Source organism: Ostrea edulis, chromosome 9 (assembly GCF_947568905.1).
Source record: "Ostrea edulis chromosome 9, xbOstEdul1.1, whole genome shotgun sequence".
Lineage (NCBI taxonomy): Eukaryota > Metazoa > Mollusca > Bivalvia > Ostreida > Ostreidae > Ostrea > Ostrea edulis.
The window spans coordinates 45,705,821-45,723,747 of record NC_079172.1 but is presented as its reverse complement, the minus strand read 5'-3'; the positions used below and the strand labels follow the sequence as shown (position 1 = coordinate 45,723,747).

Here is a 17,927-nt window from a genome sequence, read left to right as displayed (position 1 = left end):
ATTCTGTCCTTTGACAATTTTCCTGGAATTAGCACATGTAAGTCACCAGAGTTTGTGAGTTTTGTTGTGAATTGTTATGTACATAAAAGTATGTGAACTGTAGTAGTTGTTGAATTCAGAGTCACAAAGTTCCTCAGATGTTAAATGTTTTGTTGTACTATTATAAAGAGAGCCTTTGTTCATTTTTTTAGTTACGGATGTTTTTGTAGTTCAACAGACTTTTGAGATGTTCCCATTATATTCTTACCCACAGAATGAGATTGCTGTTGTTGTCCTTTTTCAGTACAGTAAAACCTGCTTATAATGAACTCAGTTATAACAAAACCTAGTTATAAGGATGTGAAAGTATGTGCAAGTCTCCACAATTAACATTTCAATGCATCCATAATTCCATATAATTATGGATATGAGAAACCTTCAGATATAAGGCATATTTGATAAACATTGTTCTCAGAAATTCCTTACAAACAGGTTTTACTGTATGAACATGTATACGCAGTACCTGCATGGACTGTTACAGTGCAAAGGATGCTGGGTATTGAGACAATTCTCAGGGTGTTTTAAAGTCTTTGCTTTATGTTAATGGTCAAAAGTTTCCAATTACTAGTTGAACATTTTTATGTCTATATGGACATTTTGATTCAGATTTAAAGTTTGGAATGTCAGAATTAATGGGTTTTTGAGCCTTTGTGGAAAAGTGCATGTCGTCTTGCTGTAAATCTGGAAATTTTTTCGTAGTTGGTGAAAATGCTATACATTTTTGTGTATCTGCTAAAAGACTTCAATACATTTTTTTTGGTTTTTTTTTTTGTTGCAAAAAATATATTTTTATAGACTTGACAGACCGCAAAACTTGCTAAAAATGTATTTTCCGCAAAAATAACCAGATTTACACAATACCCTTTTTTCATTGTTTTTACATCAAACAGCTGCCACCTTGCATACTTGCCATCCTCAGTGACTCTGATTAGGGGGAGGGAGGAGGATATCCACATTTCAGATTTAAATGCCATTGTCTCTTTTGTCTAGAATTGATCATTAGAATACAGGTATCTATTGGTCAATTTCTGGCCCAAGTCAATGAAAGCAGACATATTTATCACATCACACCTTTAAATCATGGCTTGAAAAAAAAATTGGAGAGTTTGTGGATAGACTTAAAGAGAGCAAATGATCTTGTTGCAACTTTATTTTTCTCTTAAGAAGCAAGATAAGAGTAAGGAATGAGTGATGCCCGTAACTGCTTATGTTGCTAGGTAAATAGCGGGTTGGCAGGTGTGATGTTGACTTTTGATGTTGCCAAAATAGACAAGCATGTTTGTTTGGAATTGTGTGGAAGAATAAGTAACTTTTTTAATAAAAGAAGCAGCAAAAATACATTGTACTAGTAAGGTATGCATTAAATAAACATAACTGTATTTCTCTTCAATTGAACCTTAGGACTTTAAACCAGCTAAGTCTTTGAAACCTTTGCCATCATCCCAGTATTCTATGGGCTACTATCTATAGTCTACAATGTTAGGTGTTAAAAAAATTCACATTTTGACGCTGTCAATTCTTTTAACGCAGGCTAAGAAAATTGAGGAGGCGGCAGAAGGTTGGGAGTATGCTCCCTTGTTTAATCTCAAGTTCCACGCCACGGAACGCACAATGGACTTGGTTCGCCGAAGACGCTGGCATAGAAAGATGGTGTGCGAAAAGAAAGGAGCAGACTGCTTTTTTGCGATGAAGTTTGAGGTATTCATTTTTTACAGTAGTCTGTTTAATTTAAGCTGTTCGAAATAATTACCGACTGCTCTTTACGGCTGACCTACTGTCTACACAAACCTGTTCATGGTACTACATTTATTCATTTACGTGTACTGGTAGTTTAAAATTATATTTGATATTGCAATTTTGCCGAAATTAAAGGATCTGTGAAATATTTTGCTTACTGAATATTTAACATATGACATTAGAGTTAAAGGCCAAAAGAAGTTTGAAAATCCAAATCTATCTGAAATTCACTGGGGCCATATTTATAGACATGATTTCATTTTGTGTTTACATCCAGACTAGGTATATTTTGTATCTCTGTTCCAAATAGTACATCATAGAATGCGGTAGAATTTAATTCTAGATAAGCACATGATATCTTGAACATTTTTTTTATCATGATGATGTTTCAGGAGAAGGGGAAAAAGGTATGAAGCGAAGCATTTCCATTTTGTTAGCTTCACTCCCTATTTGTTTTATGTTTTTAGCATGACATGACATATGAGTTGTTTTAGTTTGAATAACTTGCAGAAGACATGGACATTCAATCCATTCACAGTTTGCTAATTGTGTACAGATAGCAGAATCATTGTTTGTTTGTATTGTATCTCCCAGATTTGGATGTTTTCAATTTTATTTGCCAGTTATATCTATGCTCTAAGATTGAAGATTCAGTGTATGTGTGGGGGGGGGGGGGGTATTGTTTTGGATTTGTCTGCCCTTTTATGTCTGTTTTTATTTCTTTTCATCTAAATTTTAACCTTGGTCGTAACTTTTTAACCAAAGTAGATAGAGAAGTCATACTTGGTTAATTGAAGGGTCAAGGTCACGGATATTTGACTGCTAAATGTCAAGGTCACAGTCAAATTTGCCACAATGACAGACAACAATTGAAGATGTAGGAATATTGTGTTTCATGAATTGTGTTTCCTTATTGTAATGTCATTGTGAAATTTCTCATTATTTTATGTAGGTTCTAACATCAAGTTGATATATAGATCAGAGTAAAATTAGAATATTTTGATAATCAGTAATATGTACATGTATTGTCATTATTATGTAACTACATAATCAACTTCCCCCTCCCCCCCTCCCCCCTCCCCCCTCCCCCTGCCTTGTGCAAATTGATAGTTCATTCCTTGGGGGCTCACATAGGTACTGTTGTCCTCATTACCCCAGTCAACATCTGTATAATGTACTACATGTAATTGTATATACAAATTAAAGTGAATGTGTACATTTGTCAGCATGAATATAATAAGTATCGAATTGTTACCTTATTTTGTATTGGCAAAATCCCCTTCTAAAATGAAAAAAAAAGTTAGAAGCTTGGGATTTAGATTGTTAATTTTGTAAATATAAATGTTTTATTGAATTTATGAGGGATGCCATAGTCAAAAGGAACTTAATTATAAATTCCTTAGAAGCCAGGTTGGAAATGATAAATGTGTAATAATTTGTCTGTGTGCATACATGCATGCATTTGAATCTTGCTACTTTCAAGGATGAATACCCTGGTTTACAGTTTGTGACTAACTGAAGTGTATAAATCTTATATAAGGTGTGTAGCCAGGTTGGGTTTTTAACATCTGAGCTCTTGGATTCTGTAAGTGACTATATCCCTAAACCTCCCTCGCCCAAACTTGGTGTACTGGTTGTTTTATGGGAAGATGATGATAAAGATTTAATTTCAGCGTATGCAGCTACATTATTGAGTGGGTTGTTTTAATTAACAGGACGAGGATGATAAAGAAGACTTTAATGCAGCTTATGCGGCACCAAGAATGTTCCTGACTTTCAAGAGTAAGTCGAGTTTAAAGTTCACCATTTGCAGGCTTTTTTGTGCGACATGAATAATTTACAGGCATTTTAAATATATATGATATTAATTAAAAACCACCTTTTAAATGGTTTTTCATGACATTTACAATAGCTAGTGAAATTTACTTTTAAGTAACATGAAATAAAGAATTTACAGCCACTTAACTTGCATTGATGTGTATGTACAATATGTATTTCAGAAGGTAATTAGCAGATTCGTAATCAACTGTAAAAGCACAGTATAATCACCACATTGTCTCCTAATGTCCATCTAAATTCCCACCCAGTCACACAGATCTCCCCAAAAGTTCCATTTAATGTCCATCTAAATTCCCACCCAGTCACACAGATCTCCCCAAAAGTTCCACTTAATGTCCATCTAAATTCCCACACAGTCACACAGATCTCCCCAAAAGTTCCACTTAATGTCCATCTAAATTCCCACACAGTCACACAGATCTTTCCAAAAGTTCAATAAATTCCCACCCAGTCACACAGATCTCACCAAAAGTTCAATAAATTCCCACCCAGTCACACAGATCTCACCAAAAGTTCCACTTAATGTCCATCTAAATTCCCACACAGACACACAGATCTCCCCAAAAGTTTCATTACTCTTAAACAAATGCACATCATGTATCCTGCACATGAAAAAGTTTCACTTAAATTTCACTTGGTTCAGCAGTTTGAGGAGCATATGTTTATGCTATCACTGAATGCTTAGTGCATGTGTAAAATTTCACAAGTTTGAATTGATAGATTTATGATCCAGAATCATTTCATATCCATTGAGTTTCCTATTTCATCCACAACTATGCTGACTGTGTTTTGATGTTTTATCTAGAACCATACAAGTACCAGCTGAGGACATACATTTACCAAGCCCGGGATCTTCTAGCAGGGGACGAGACTGGGCTCTCAGGTCAGTCAGTTTTACCTATAACGATCCCCATACAACAATCCCAATACAACAGAGACTGCAGGGGATGTAGTAACCTGTCCACCTGTGTGTGTCCAGAAGTATTGAAGTGGACACCAAGCATATAAAGGATTATCTCATTTTGCTACCATGTCATTAACACTATATCTCATGTCATTAAACACTATATCTCATAGACAAACATCCAGTTATGTATGCATTAAAGGACACATATCGTGTTTTCAAAGTATACAAAATTATATGCATTTTGTCTTCCTTATGCTTATAGAAATTAATTGTAATAGTTCGTTCGCTGAAGTATTGCGATAATTAGCCACAATACGGACTTAAATCTAAGCCCCGATTTCAAAAAGCCTAGTTAATTAGATAGGTAGTCACGTGGTACAGTGACGTCATATGCGACCTTCGTCGATCAACTTGTTGTAAAAGTAGTGTTAGATATTTTTAAAAACTCGGGTTTTAGGGGCCTAATAAATTTACCATGGGTAACATTTATTTCGATGTTAACAAATTTCCCGAGTCTTATATCTTTTAGCCACCAGTGCATACAAATAGCGGCCCAAATGTAGCGAGGAAAGCGAGTATGAAATCTGCGAGTAAATAATGTTTACATGGGATCACTGTCTAAACACTATATGGTAATGTCATTTCTGTAAACAACTGTAGCGTTGTTGCTTTTTGAAAATAAACAGTGCAATTATTATTAAATTTATTTTGGAGAAGTTAGATCTAAATTATGATACGATTATGTATCATTGACAACTAGGCCTACTGTCACGGGTGCATTTCGAGAAGAAAAAAATAATAATAAAAATTATCAAACTTATGGTGAAAATCCCAATACTTTTAGATTATTTTATTCAAGCAATTTTATTAATCATTATTTTTTTGTTATCTACACGTTGTTACTTAGGAAGTGGGAGCGCGGCGTGCTGTACGTTGTTGTAAACACGTACGTGTTCCTTAAAAAAAAAATGAAAGCATTATAATTCAAATTCAAAGTTGGGAAATATCATATTTTATTATTTATAATTGAAAGTTCAATTATTTTTCATCTTCAAATTTCTTTTTTAAAACTACCAGTTGGTAGACACTGCTAGCGAAGTTCTGCCTATATGGTGTTACAAGGTGAAGGTCAGTTGGTGCGAGTGTGTATTGAATTTGAGAGCAGAACGGAAAGCATAAGCCGTAGGCCTATTTGTAACAGTGGGTAGCTTCGATAGAACCATTTTCTCACAGTTTATCTACGTCTTTGTCCAAGTGCTTGTTTAAAAAAGTAAAGGGACAAATTCTACTGGGTTTTTTTATGGCAAAGTCGTTGTGCCGACAAAAAATATTCACGTCTTGTCCCTCATACCTTCCTTCGAAAATTGAAAAAAACACAGTCCAAAGCCTCTCTACTGATAGCAAGTACACCCTTAAACGGCACAAAACACCCTAATGCAGTGTTATTTACAAGCCGTTAATGTGATAATTGTTTGTTTGTCAATTAAATCTAATCTGTTAATGAAATGGCTAACAACTGTTTTCAAATCTTCTCGCTCGAGGTCGCATATGACGTTACAGATAATGGCGCGTAAAATATCGAAGAAAATATGCTTATCGCAAGATTTGAATTTCATCGCTTTCAAACTCGAAAACTACGCAAACTGTTTCCTTTAAAACACATGTAAAGTAGTTTTAGGCATGAAATGAATTAATTTTGCTGAAAAAATTAAAAAGTTTAAAAACATGCGATGTGTCCTTTAATGGTAGACTTTTTACAACATAACAAACGAGTTCTTAAATTTTTAGAATTGCATTATTTTATGTCACCTGTGGCTTTGAGTTTCTGAGTTTATATGTGGATTCATTGTTTTGTCTCTACTTCAGACCCGTATGCTCGCATTTCTTTCCTGACCCAGAGCTCCATGACGGAGAAGATGATGAAGTCTCTCTGCCCCACCTGGGACCAGACCTTGATTTTTGAGGAGATTGAAATTTATGGTGACCCTCAGTCCATTGCAGAGAATCCCCCAGAAGTTGTTGTTGAAATATTTGACTTTGATAAATTTGTAAGTTTATATTCATTATATAACAGTAAGGTATATTAAGTCTCCCTAACAAAGTTTGAAGACATTGTTTTTGCTCACTTCTTACTATTCTTCTTTCTCACATCTAAAAATGCCCGCAGCCATTCTCCGTAAGTGTTAGATACTCAGGGATATGATAAGCCAATGTAGAGATATGATTGGCCAATGTATCTAGTTGGGCAATATGGTTTATGTTTTCAGATTGAAGGGGGTTAGGGTACATTTTGGGGAGATCAAATGAAGATGGGAAAAAATTAATTCCAAAATTCAACAGATATAACTTGAAAGATATGATAAAGTCCTGGCGTCTTTGGAAATGAGAAGAGAATGGCAGGGCCTGCAAATTAAACTTGTATCAAGGTCAAGGGACTCCAATGACCTTAAGCTCTGACCATGAACTGGTATAACTTTAACTGAAACTAATAGCGACATAGGATCTTCAGAAATGATAAGAAGATGATAGGACCTGAAAACTAGTGTCAAGGTCAAGTGACTCCATTGACCTTGACCTCTGACCTTTAACATAAAACTGGTACATGTATTACTTCAGAAGCAAGTCTGACAGACAGAATCTTCATAAATGATGAAAGGATGATGGGACCTAAAAATTAGTGTGAAGGACAAGGGACTCCAATAACCTTAACCTCTGACTTTGAACATGAAACTGGTATAATTTAAACTAGTATCAAGGTCAAATGACTCATGTAATCTTGACTTTGATCATAAAAACTTGTATTACTTTAGAACCAAGACTGATAGAGACATGGAATCTTCAGAAATTATAAAAGGATGTTGTGGCCTACAAACTAGTATCTCCAGCAACCTTGACCTTTGACCTTGATCACATAAACTTGTAATACTTTAGAAGCAGGACCAATATAGTCATGGAATGGAATCTTCAGATGTGATAAAAAGATGTTGTGGCCTACAAACTAGTATCTAGGTCAAGTGACACCAGTGCCCTTGACCTCTTACTCTTATAAAGATTCAAGTATAAATCGATTGAAATATAAGTAAACATGTTATTCTTTTATGATTGACAGGCATGTTCTCCTCTTTATTTTAATGTCTCTTGTTGGCATGGATGTTTTGTCAGTAATAAAACCTATGCTTTATCTATGTATAAAAGAGCTGACTTTTCAATAAGGGATTTACACGTTATAGTTATAATGGAGTAGACCTCTAAGTTGTAGGTATTATTGGGGTATAAAACAGCGAAAGTATGGGGTAATTTTTGCGTAGTTGGTTTTGCAGAGTATAAAAATCACACCATGTGTCAAATCTTGTGTAACAAAACTCATGGTGCACTATGATGTTTCAGGGCTCCAATGAGTTCTTGGGTCGAACTAAAGCCCATCCAATGGTGAAGCTGGACCCTGGGGATGCCAGAATGCCAGTGCTACAGTGGTATCCCATTACCAGGGGACAGGAGGAGGGTGGAGAACTTCTGGCTGCATTCGAGCTCTTCCTGGTGAGATTCTGATTGGTCAGGTGGTTAGATCCACGTAACCTTCCAGGGGATGGGAATAAGTAACATCCTGGATCAAACAGATTTAAATGATATATGTCGGATCATGTGAACTAAATACTGTAGATCACTTTTATTTCCCGAGACCTTATTTTCGTGAAGATACAGTGATGTGTTTATTCACGAGGCATAACTTTTGCAAACCATTATTTATTGCTTATGTCTTCAAGAGTTAAGAGTTTATTCATAATACCTAAATTGTTAAAAATCACTAATCTCTCGAAATTACGTGTAAATACTGTTCTCACAAATAAATTGTGATTTACAGTAATACCTTTTGGTGAATGCTAAATAATAGTCAATGAGAATACAATACTCTTATTCCAAGTTATATTCTATTTCGGCTTAATGATGCTTTTGAAATTTTGCCATAATCTTGCTTACATAAACTCCATTTTAATATATATTAACGGATTTTCCAGGATATTTATGTAGAAATACCCTAGTAAATGAGAAGTTATCATTGACTATTTAAATATTATTCTCTAAAGGTTGAAAGAAAATAAACATAATTTTGATTATCAGCTGACTCTGACCTGAGGTCACTTAATCCCATCGTACAACTAATTTGTAGTTAATAGTTAATTTGTAGTTAATGTTACGTCAAAACTGCAGAATATAAATCCTTAGACATTTGCTATAAAGACTTTAGTTAGTTATTAATGATTTCTGCAGAAATTTTCAGTTACATTGAGTCTTTGTTATGTAATATTTATTTTATATTTCAGTATTTAGTTCTTTATTGTACTCTATCTCTTCCTACATTTAAAAAAAAACAAACAAACCAAAATTCTGCTTCAAAAAACCTAGGATGAGGTCTATGAGGTAAAATGCACTTTGAGTTCATTTCTGTTATGGTTGATAATTTTTGGCAGTGGTTCAGGCAGTGCTTGTAGATCAACTTCTCTGCTGATCCAAACACTCATTGCATTTATTTCAGCTTAAAAAGGGAACTTTGAATTTGTCAAACATTGTACTTGGATGGAATTTTGCTTTTTGGGTTTCATGGATGACATCTTAATTATTTTCTCATTGGCTTTTCTGTCAGTACAAAATGTAAAATTTAGATAGACCATTAAGATCAGGAATTATACACAGACAGTCTCTACTTTTCATTATATTCAACAATAGACTACTTCTTCTTAGGATTTAGGAAATGATCTTTTAATAGGAAAAATATCATTTTTAAACTACTGACTAAACAATTAACTAATAACTAAAACCAAATGTATATTAGATTCTACATACTTTGATTTGAATAGCACACTGCAGTATTTATCTTCAGTTCTTTTATGATTTGGCCAGGTTGTGGTACTTTTATTTAAAAGCTTTCTTTCCAATATCAGGTATTAATATTTTTGCACTTGTAAGTACCATATATACAGTCATAGTTCAGAAATCAATTACCCAGAATTTTTGACACGCTAAGTAAATTAGGTACTGTACAAATATACTGTCAGTACTTTCAGGCCTTTGATTTTGATCACTGTCTAATATGCAGGTACCAGACAAGAATGCTTCCATGGAGAGTCTGGTCAGTACACTAACACCGATTGGTGTTACATTAGTACCAGTACTAACACTAGTGGCTAGTCACTCTGTATTATCAGGTCATATTGCTGTGGAATGTACTAATCTGAACGTTTTCCTGGCAGATTTTATTTTATCAAATGTATTTATCTGTATGAACTTGAGGTCTGATTCTCAATCCCAGAATTTTACTGCTGTAAACCAGCTTAAGTTTGTGATAAGTTTTATTCACCAGCTTAAAATCGCTTAGTAGTGATTTGTTTGTTAAGTTTAAGACTCATAGTAGAGATTTTTTGCAATGATAACATGAGTCATGGAAGAAAGCTGGTTTAATTAAAATTTCATAGTTCTTCATCTGCAGACATTTTACATGTTGAAGCTTTTCTCTGGAATAGCTGCATGCCGCCAGATCAACAGATTTGATTGAAATGATGTCAGTTTTCTGAGAGATCTGAAATCCATCCACCAGAAACCACACACAGTCACTGTAGATGAAAGAAAAGTTTTCCAGAGTTAGTCTAGAAACTCGGCACCAATATTCCTGTCATTGTCTTGAAATAATGTTGAAACAACTTTTCAGAGTAATTCAAAATCAAGTATGACTACGTACTTTGAGAATGGTAGAATGCTTATTAATCAGCAAACTTGTTAATCTTTCTTACTTGAAAAAGGTTGACAATTTTTACTGTGTCCCAAGTGTTGTTGTGACGCTTGGGTTTCAAACAATTTACTACTTCACATTTCTCACAACAAATGAAGGTTGGTTTACAGTGGATTTTTTCTTTCTTTAAACATAATTGTTAGTGGGGAACGCTCTGACACAATATGGAATGTTTTGAATTGAGGTTCAGAATCAAAGTTGATACAGATGTTTGTTGAAAAATCTCTGCTAGCTACCACACAGAGCTCCAGATAGTTTAAAAAGTCACTGAGTAGTAGTGAGATATCTCATTGAGTAGTAGTGAGATATCTCATTGAGTAGTAGTGAGATATCTCACTGAGTAGTAGTAAGATATCAACACGTGTCTGTCTCAGTCAAATTAGTCTGGAAGTGAATATTTCATCAAAATGAATTGGTTAAACCTACATCATTTAGTGATATTTCAGCATAAATCAGGCAGACATTGTTCAATGATCATACTCACTATTTATTCCCAATGGGGGTATTTTCTATCCCCTCACAATTCATTGCAAGAAGGGGCTATAGTAATGGGACCATTTTTGTGTGGGTGAGTGTGTGTTGTGTATGTAATACTGAGCTTGTAGACACTCTAGGCAACATTTTATTCTGTCCCCCTTCAAAGAAGAGGGGCATATTGCTTTGCACCTGTCGGTCGGTCGGTAGACCACCTGTTATCCACTCATTATCTTGAGAACCATTCACTTGATCATAATTATGTTTCATATGTGGTTGGTTATGAGTAGAAGAGGACCCCTATTTATTTTCAGGTCAAAGGTCAAGGGTCAATCCACTCTGAACATAAGAAGATACTGTCTGCTCAATATCCTGAGAAACTTTGTAGACACTCTATAGCCACATTTTATGCTCGATCGATTTGAAACTTCACAGGTAGCTTTGTTATCAAGAGAGGAAGAACCTTATTGACTTTGGCTCAAAAGGTCAAGGTCACTACCTTCATACAAAAAATCAAGAAGACACACTATAGGCCACAATTATAGGAAAAACCGTATTGACTGAGGTCAAAGTTCAAGTTCACTATGGGACTTCATAGTAAAAGCTTGTAAACAATCTACAGGCCACTTTTTTTTTTGCTCGATTGATTAGATATTTCACATGTAGCTTTGTTATCAAGAGAGGACAAAGCCTATTGATTTTAGGATTTAAAGGTCAAAGTCACTACAGGGCATAATATTTTATTAAATGCATATATTTTTTTTCCTTTAAGTTGCTCTGATTTCTGAATTTAAATATAGCAGAAATGCACAACTGATCTGGAGCTCTGCTTGTACGTCTGCAATGTCTGTATGTCGTGGTCTCCTGACGGGATACTACAGAGTATGTGTGCACCGTGTTTAAGGTTTAAAGTTCATCCACAGCTTTGGATTGTTAATAATTTGAATTGCAGTTGTATTTACTAACATTTTATTAATTTGCAACGTAAATATGCTCCTTTTGACTGAAAAAAAAAAACAAACTTGAAAATGTTTAAGTGAAGAAATTTTTTTTTTTACCACAACTGGATATGTTTAAATCAGCAGTGTCACATGGTTAGAAAGTTGGGTTTTTTTAAGAATTGTGTGTCCTTTTCCAGCCATCTGAAATATATTTTTGTATGTACTAATGCTACACAACACATAACAATTCTGTTGATTACCCATCTCCTAAGTCAAAAGTTCTACACATATACTTCAGTTATAATTGTTTTGATATCTTCAATGCAATACAAAGATAATTTTGTTATTCATTATTTTAAAAACAATCTTCTGACTGGCAGCCAGTAATCTCCATTGTGATGTTGGATTAGAAATTATCTATCGACTGCCTGCATTATTTATTGGGTTGATTGCAATGAGGCATAGGATATGCTTTAGTCTTATGACCAATGGCACAGTTATGATCCTGCGCATTTGAATTGTAACAGCATTTGAAATGGACCCACTTTATCTCTTGATTATTTAGTATTTTGTGATAATTTTCACAAAAAATAATCTTCTCTTGTAAACTTGCTGATTTCAACTCTGATTGTGCACAATAGACAACTTTTTAAAAAATGGACTTGAAAAATGTGGATGTGGTAAAAAAAACAACAACCCAGTCCGTAACTGGGTCTTTTCTCAACAGCTGTTTTGTTTGAGCCTCGAAAGGATCTGTTGTCCTCAACCTTTGGCTTTGGGAAATAGATACATTCTGATACAAGATAGCTGTTGTCTTCAGACCCAGTTAATGGCTATGTAATGTCCTAAACTTTGATAATAGTCATTGTAAATTTTTTTGTGAAACAGCTTGGCCATAGTGTACATCATTCAAATTATAAATTGTTGTATACTGTAAGTTAGAAGATTTAGCACGTATTATGCATTGTATGTGACGCCGACTGTAGATGTTTTGCTTAGAAACTATATGCATGTATTGTATCCTAGCTCTAATTGTAGAAATCAGTGCATGCATTGACCAGACTGTCCAGTGATTCATATCCAGAAAATGACCAAAAGTTTACGCAGTTGACTGAAGTGCAATCCATGATCTAATTTTTAGCCAAAATTTAATGAAACTAAACATAGATGCCCATCACAGCTCCCTAATTTTGACATAGTAAGAACTGTGTGGTATACTGACATAGTAAGAACTGTGTGTTATACTGACATAGTAAGAACTGTGTGGTATATTAACATAGTAAGAACTGTGTGGTATACTGACATAGTAAGAACTGTGTGGTATACTGACATAGTAAGAACTGTGTGGTATATACTGACGTAGTAAGAACTGTGTGGTATACTGACATAGTAAGAACTGTGTGGTATACTGACATAGTAAGACCTGTGTGGTAGATACTGACAAAATAAGAACTGTGTGGTATACTGACATAGTAAGAACTGTGTGGTATATACTGACATAGTAAGAACTGTGTGGTATATACTGACGTAGTAAGAACTGTGTGGTATACTGACATAGTAAGAACTGTGTGGTATATACTGAAATAGTAAGAACTGTGTAGTATACTGACATAGTAAGAACTGTGTGGTATATACTGACATAGTAAGAACTGTGTAGTATACCGACATAGTAAGAACTGTGTGGTATACTGACATAGTAAGAACTGTGTGGTATACTGACATAGTAAGAACTGTGTGGTATACTGACATAGTAAGAACAAGTATACATGTATGTTGATTAGTGTCATCAATGTGTCTGTTTCATTTAAATTTATTGATGGTCAGTCAGACTGAGTTCACCACAATTTTTATTGGCATTTTTACAACAAAAGTGGAGGGGGGGGGGGATGTTCATCTTCCATAATATGTGATCAATCCACTGACATAGGCAGCATATATAAGACATCTCATAGGAATACATATATTACAGTCCTATACTTACTATTGATATTAGTCTTCATGAATACATAGATAGTATAGTTCTATCCTCATCTCGCCAGCTTCAGCCATTATCCATTTCAAATTTGAAGTTTAGATATTGATACATGAATAATTATACTTCTTATAATCTAACATATTGTCCTCTTCAGTAGTTGTGAATATGTACAACATTTACTTGTCAAAATGAAATTTGTGTGTACTAAGTACATTATATAGAATATAAGCCACCACCTGCCCTACCCCCGCCCCTTTAATCTGACAGCAATATATACTTCACCATTGTAAGCATGATGAGACTGTATATAAAGGACTTGCTTCTATGACCGTGGGTGGATATTATGTATGATACTATTTTGGTAGTGGTGCATTGTGTACTTAAAAGACAATTTTGATGAAGTAATGAAATTAAAAACTTTTACTTTTTTTTATTAAGATTTCATTTTCACATATGATACTGGAATTGTGAACTAACATTGATTTTCTGTGGTTTCTACTTTGCATTTTTCGAGCTGCTAAATTTCAAATGCGTGATGAAGACATGACTCACAGATAGGTTTAATCTGATTGCAGTTTTAAATAATAAGAAAGAGGAATGATTTGATGTTCTTGCATGAAGTTGGTTTCTAGTACATAAATTATAACAATAACATCATAAAGGCATCTGTACATTGACCTTTTACAGTTGGCAGGGTCCGATCTACCATTCTTACCTCCAAAGAAAGGAGATCTCTTCCTTGTACCCAATGGAATCAGGCCTGTCATGCAAAGGACTGCTATTGAGGTAAACCACCGCTCCTCTATTTTGTGTAGTAAAATGGGGTGATTTAATTACCATTCTACAAAGTTAAACAAACATACATTACGTTCCAAACTAAAATACTTCATATTTGAGTGTAAAATTTTGTCAAATATTGTGTAATGTTGCGATGAATTTTGCATACTCGATACATTTGCTCAAATGTTCATTCCTCTTTTTGTAAATTCACTATTCTTGTATAATTACAAAATAATTATGATTAAAATCTTTGGAATTTAACACATGCAATCATTTTGAGTATGGCATTTGAAATGTATTTCACCTGTTAGGTGCTCTGTTGGGGTGTGCGAAACATGAAAAAATTCCAGCTGGCAGCAGTTACTTCCCCTAGCATCGAATTTGAATGTGGAGGTCACATCTTTGAATCCAAAGTCATCAAGAACACAAAGAAAAACCCAAATTTTGATGAGAACATTCTATTCTTTGATGTGGTGAGTAGTTTGATCAAGACAAGAGAACTTTGCTGTTGTGCAGATATGTATATTAGTTGAGCTCTGAATTAAAAAAAGAAATAAATCTTGTTTTTAGCTTTGATTGGATAGACTTTTTGTTCTACAATTTTAAGTTAAGACTTTTTCGTGTATTTTTATAACAGTATTTTACATGACTGACAAAACTTTGTAGATGTTGCCCCGTGAAGAACTGTACATGCCGCCAATGAACATCCGTGTGAGGGATCACCGACAGTTTGGCAGGAAACCAACCGTGGGTATCCACGTGCTGAAGTCCCTGGAGGATTATCGCTGTGAGGCTGTTAGACAGGAACAGGAGGGTGATGATGATGGTGTGCAAGGTAAAATAGGAAGGGGACAAAAAGTGCATTCAGTGCTTTATGATTAGTGTCACTCTGACAACTATGAAAGCTCGGAGTAACTTAGATAACTGGGAGAGTTGGTAGTAAATGTTGCTTTGATGAGAAGGAAAGTTCAGCATATTTTAGGGGGTAGGAGAGGAACATTAGTAACAAGATAATGCACACTGTATTGTCCAAGGGACATTTGGAGATTCAAAAAATATTGACATGTGGAAATGTAAAGTTTCTGAAAGTGTATGATGTTTCAGTATTGATGTATTGAAATGTCCTGGTGTTTTTGGTTTAGTATTTCCTGGTGTGTGATTTATTGGATTTTTGTTTTTTGGCTATGATGTATTGCAATTTTCTGGTGTTTTTGGTTTGGTATTTCCTATTTATGATATTTCAAGGTGTATCACATTTAGTTACATCATGGTGTATGAAATTTTTGTATTTCATTGAGGTTTTTTAAAAACTTTTCCTTAACAGAGGACTGGGCAGTTTATGGACTAGCACTTCACTGGTTGATGAATGTTCTTAAGTCATTACTGTTAAGCATTACACGTTCACAATCACCGTTTCCTAATCCCTTGTACTATAATGTACCATTAAGAATAATGTATGTCCCAAATATCAAAGATCAGACATATTGTTTTTGGTCTGTCTCTCTTTACTTGTCTTAGCATTAACCTTTGTCATAACTTTAAGCTGTACAAGACAGAGAAGACATCATACTTTATGAACTGAAAGGTCAAAGTATTTACTTTGAGGCTGCTAATGGTCAAGGTCACTAATCAAGGTCAAATTTCCCACAGGAGTGATTTTGTTTGACAGCTATATCTTGTTCCTGATTCCACTATACACTAGACTACATTAAGGATCACTATTTCTTAAACCCTCTGATAATCGACTAGGTAATGTATCCCTTATATGCCCCCCCAGATCACATTTGCACACATGTCCACAACATTGACCTTAGTGTTATGATTGGGTTTCTTTTCTTATACAAGACAGACTTCAAATGGGGTTGATTGAAATGTGAAGATCAAAGCTAATTTACATATAAAAGTCAAAGGTCAAAAGTCAAATTTGCATGGGACTGTGCCATGGTTGGAGCTTTGCGTGAAAGAACACTCTTATTGGGACTCCCCTTACACTACAGTGCACCTTGTCAAAGTTAAAAACCACTGTCTTATAATCCCCATCACCATACACACTAGCTTAAGGAGCACATTTTCCTAATTCCACCTTCCCTTGTCACTAGGTGTCGGGTCCAGTCCTGACATCACTCAGGCCCAGCTAGAGGGTTTGATGAATGCTGCGGTCAATCGATACAAGGACATCCAGTCCTCGGTGGCTAGGGCTGATTCTGGCCAAACCAGCTATCAGACAGGTCGGTATTTTCCATTTGCGAGGTTTTCTCCTGGTGTAATCGAGCTAACAGTAGAGCCTGAAATGCATTGTGGGAAGTTTTGTATACTAGGTAGTCTGCATGTTGAGGTCCTATGGTAGGTGACAGTGTTAATGTAACATTTATTGTAAACAATTCAACAGGTGTCTTTGATTCATATTTAATACCAGGCATGGATTTCTCAACAACAACAAAATAAAAATTTGGACTTAAGTCTGACATTTTACTCAAATTTTGCTCAAATAAAGGAAAATTCAAACTTAAGTTTGAGATCTTTTAGAAAAATCCAAGCCAGGTTACAGTCAGAAGAATTAGTATCTGTTATTAAATTTGAACCCTGTGGGACCTCAAAAGATACACACAAATACACATTAACAAACTTCCTGTTGACTAACAATGACACATACATACTAGAAACATCTCATCTTCTCTCTCTGTATCCACTCACTGATGTTCAGTAATACATAGGAGAAAGGCTTCATTCTTAGATACTAATCACTTTAATCAGTGGAAGAAGTTTGTCATTTCTGAATAAGTTTAGATTTTAAATTTAAAAAAAAACTATATCTGAAGTTGTTGAATGTTTTCCGTTTTTATACTTCTTTCTTTTATTTTTGCCACATGGCTGAGATGTGAGGGAGGTAGTACGTGTCGATCACGTACAGCCCTGGGTATAAGTAGACTGTAATCAAACATTTCTGTAAAATTATTCAGAATGCGTATCTTTTCTGAAGTATTTCATGATGTGTATCCTGTGGGCATCATCTCTCTTCTGAAGTCACAGTGTATGTCTCAGCCGATTTAATCCCATCTAATACCATTATATTGGATAAGAACATGTATCGTTATAGGTTCTATGTCATCTAAAAGAATGCCCCATGTTTTCTGTGTAGGACAGTCATGTAGAACAGATGTTGTATAACTGAATAGAAATACTAAAGTTAGCTGCAAGGATGGTCCTTGCCCTTTGTCATAATTCAAGTCACCGCAGGTACTGCCTTTGATAATTCAGTTCACCACAGTTACTGCCCCTGATGATTCAGTTCACTGCTTTTATTGCCCTTTATAATTCAGTTCACTGCTTTTATTGCCCTTGATAATTCAGTTTATTTCTTTTATTGCCCTTGATAGTTCAGTTTATTTCTTTTATTGCCCTTGATAATTCAGTTTATTTCCTTTATTGCCCTTGATAATTCAGTTTACC

General features: G+C 34.9%; 1 protein-coding gene across 21 annotated transcripts in view; it reads left to right on the top strand.

Moving 5' to 3' along the window:
- The window catches only part of LOC125658186 (myoferlin-like), an 86,326-nt gene that overhangs the window by 47,339 nt on the left and 21,060 nt on the right, over nucleotides 1–17,927 (top strand). For 8 of the 21 annotated variants that reach the window (XM_048889350.2, XM_056149351.1, XM_056149350.1 and 5 more), the window contains 10 exons: nucleotides 1,570–1,737; nucleotides 3,492–3,558; nucleotides 4,421–4,498; nucleotides 6,389–6,570; nucleotides 7,910–8,059; nucleotides 9,618–9,650; nucleotides 14,385–14,483; nucleotides 14,789–14,950; nucleotides 15,144–15,312; nucleotides 16,577–16,705. In XM_048889350.2, the coding sequence (XP_048745307.2) occupies nucleotides 1,570–1,737; nucleotides 3,492–3,558; nucleotides 4,421–4,498; nucleotides 6,389–6,570; nucleotides 7,910–8,059; nucleotides 9,618–9,650; nucleotides 14,385–14,483; nucleotides 14,789–14,950; nucleotides 15,144–15,312; nucleotides 16,577–16,705 (1,237 nt within the window). Of the gene's footprint in view, nucleotides 1–1,569; nucleotides 1,738–3,491; nucleotides 3,559–4,420; nucleotides 4,499–6,388; nucleotides 6,571–7,909; nucleotides 8,060–8,926; nucleotides 8,942–9,617; nucleotides 9,651–14,384; nucleotides 14,484–14,788; nucleotides 14,951–15,143; nucleotides 15,313–16,576; nucleotides 16,706–17,927 lie in introns of all 21 variants that reach the window. The other 13 variants (XM_056149358.1, XM_056149360.1, XM_056149357.1 and 10 more) reach the window with 4 other exon arrangements.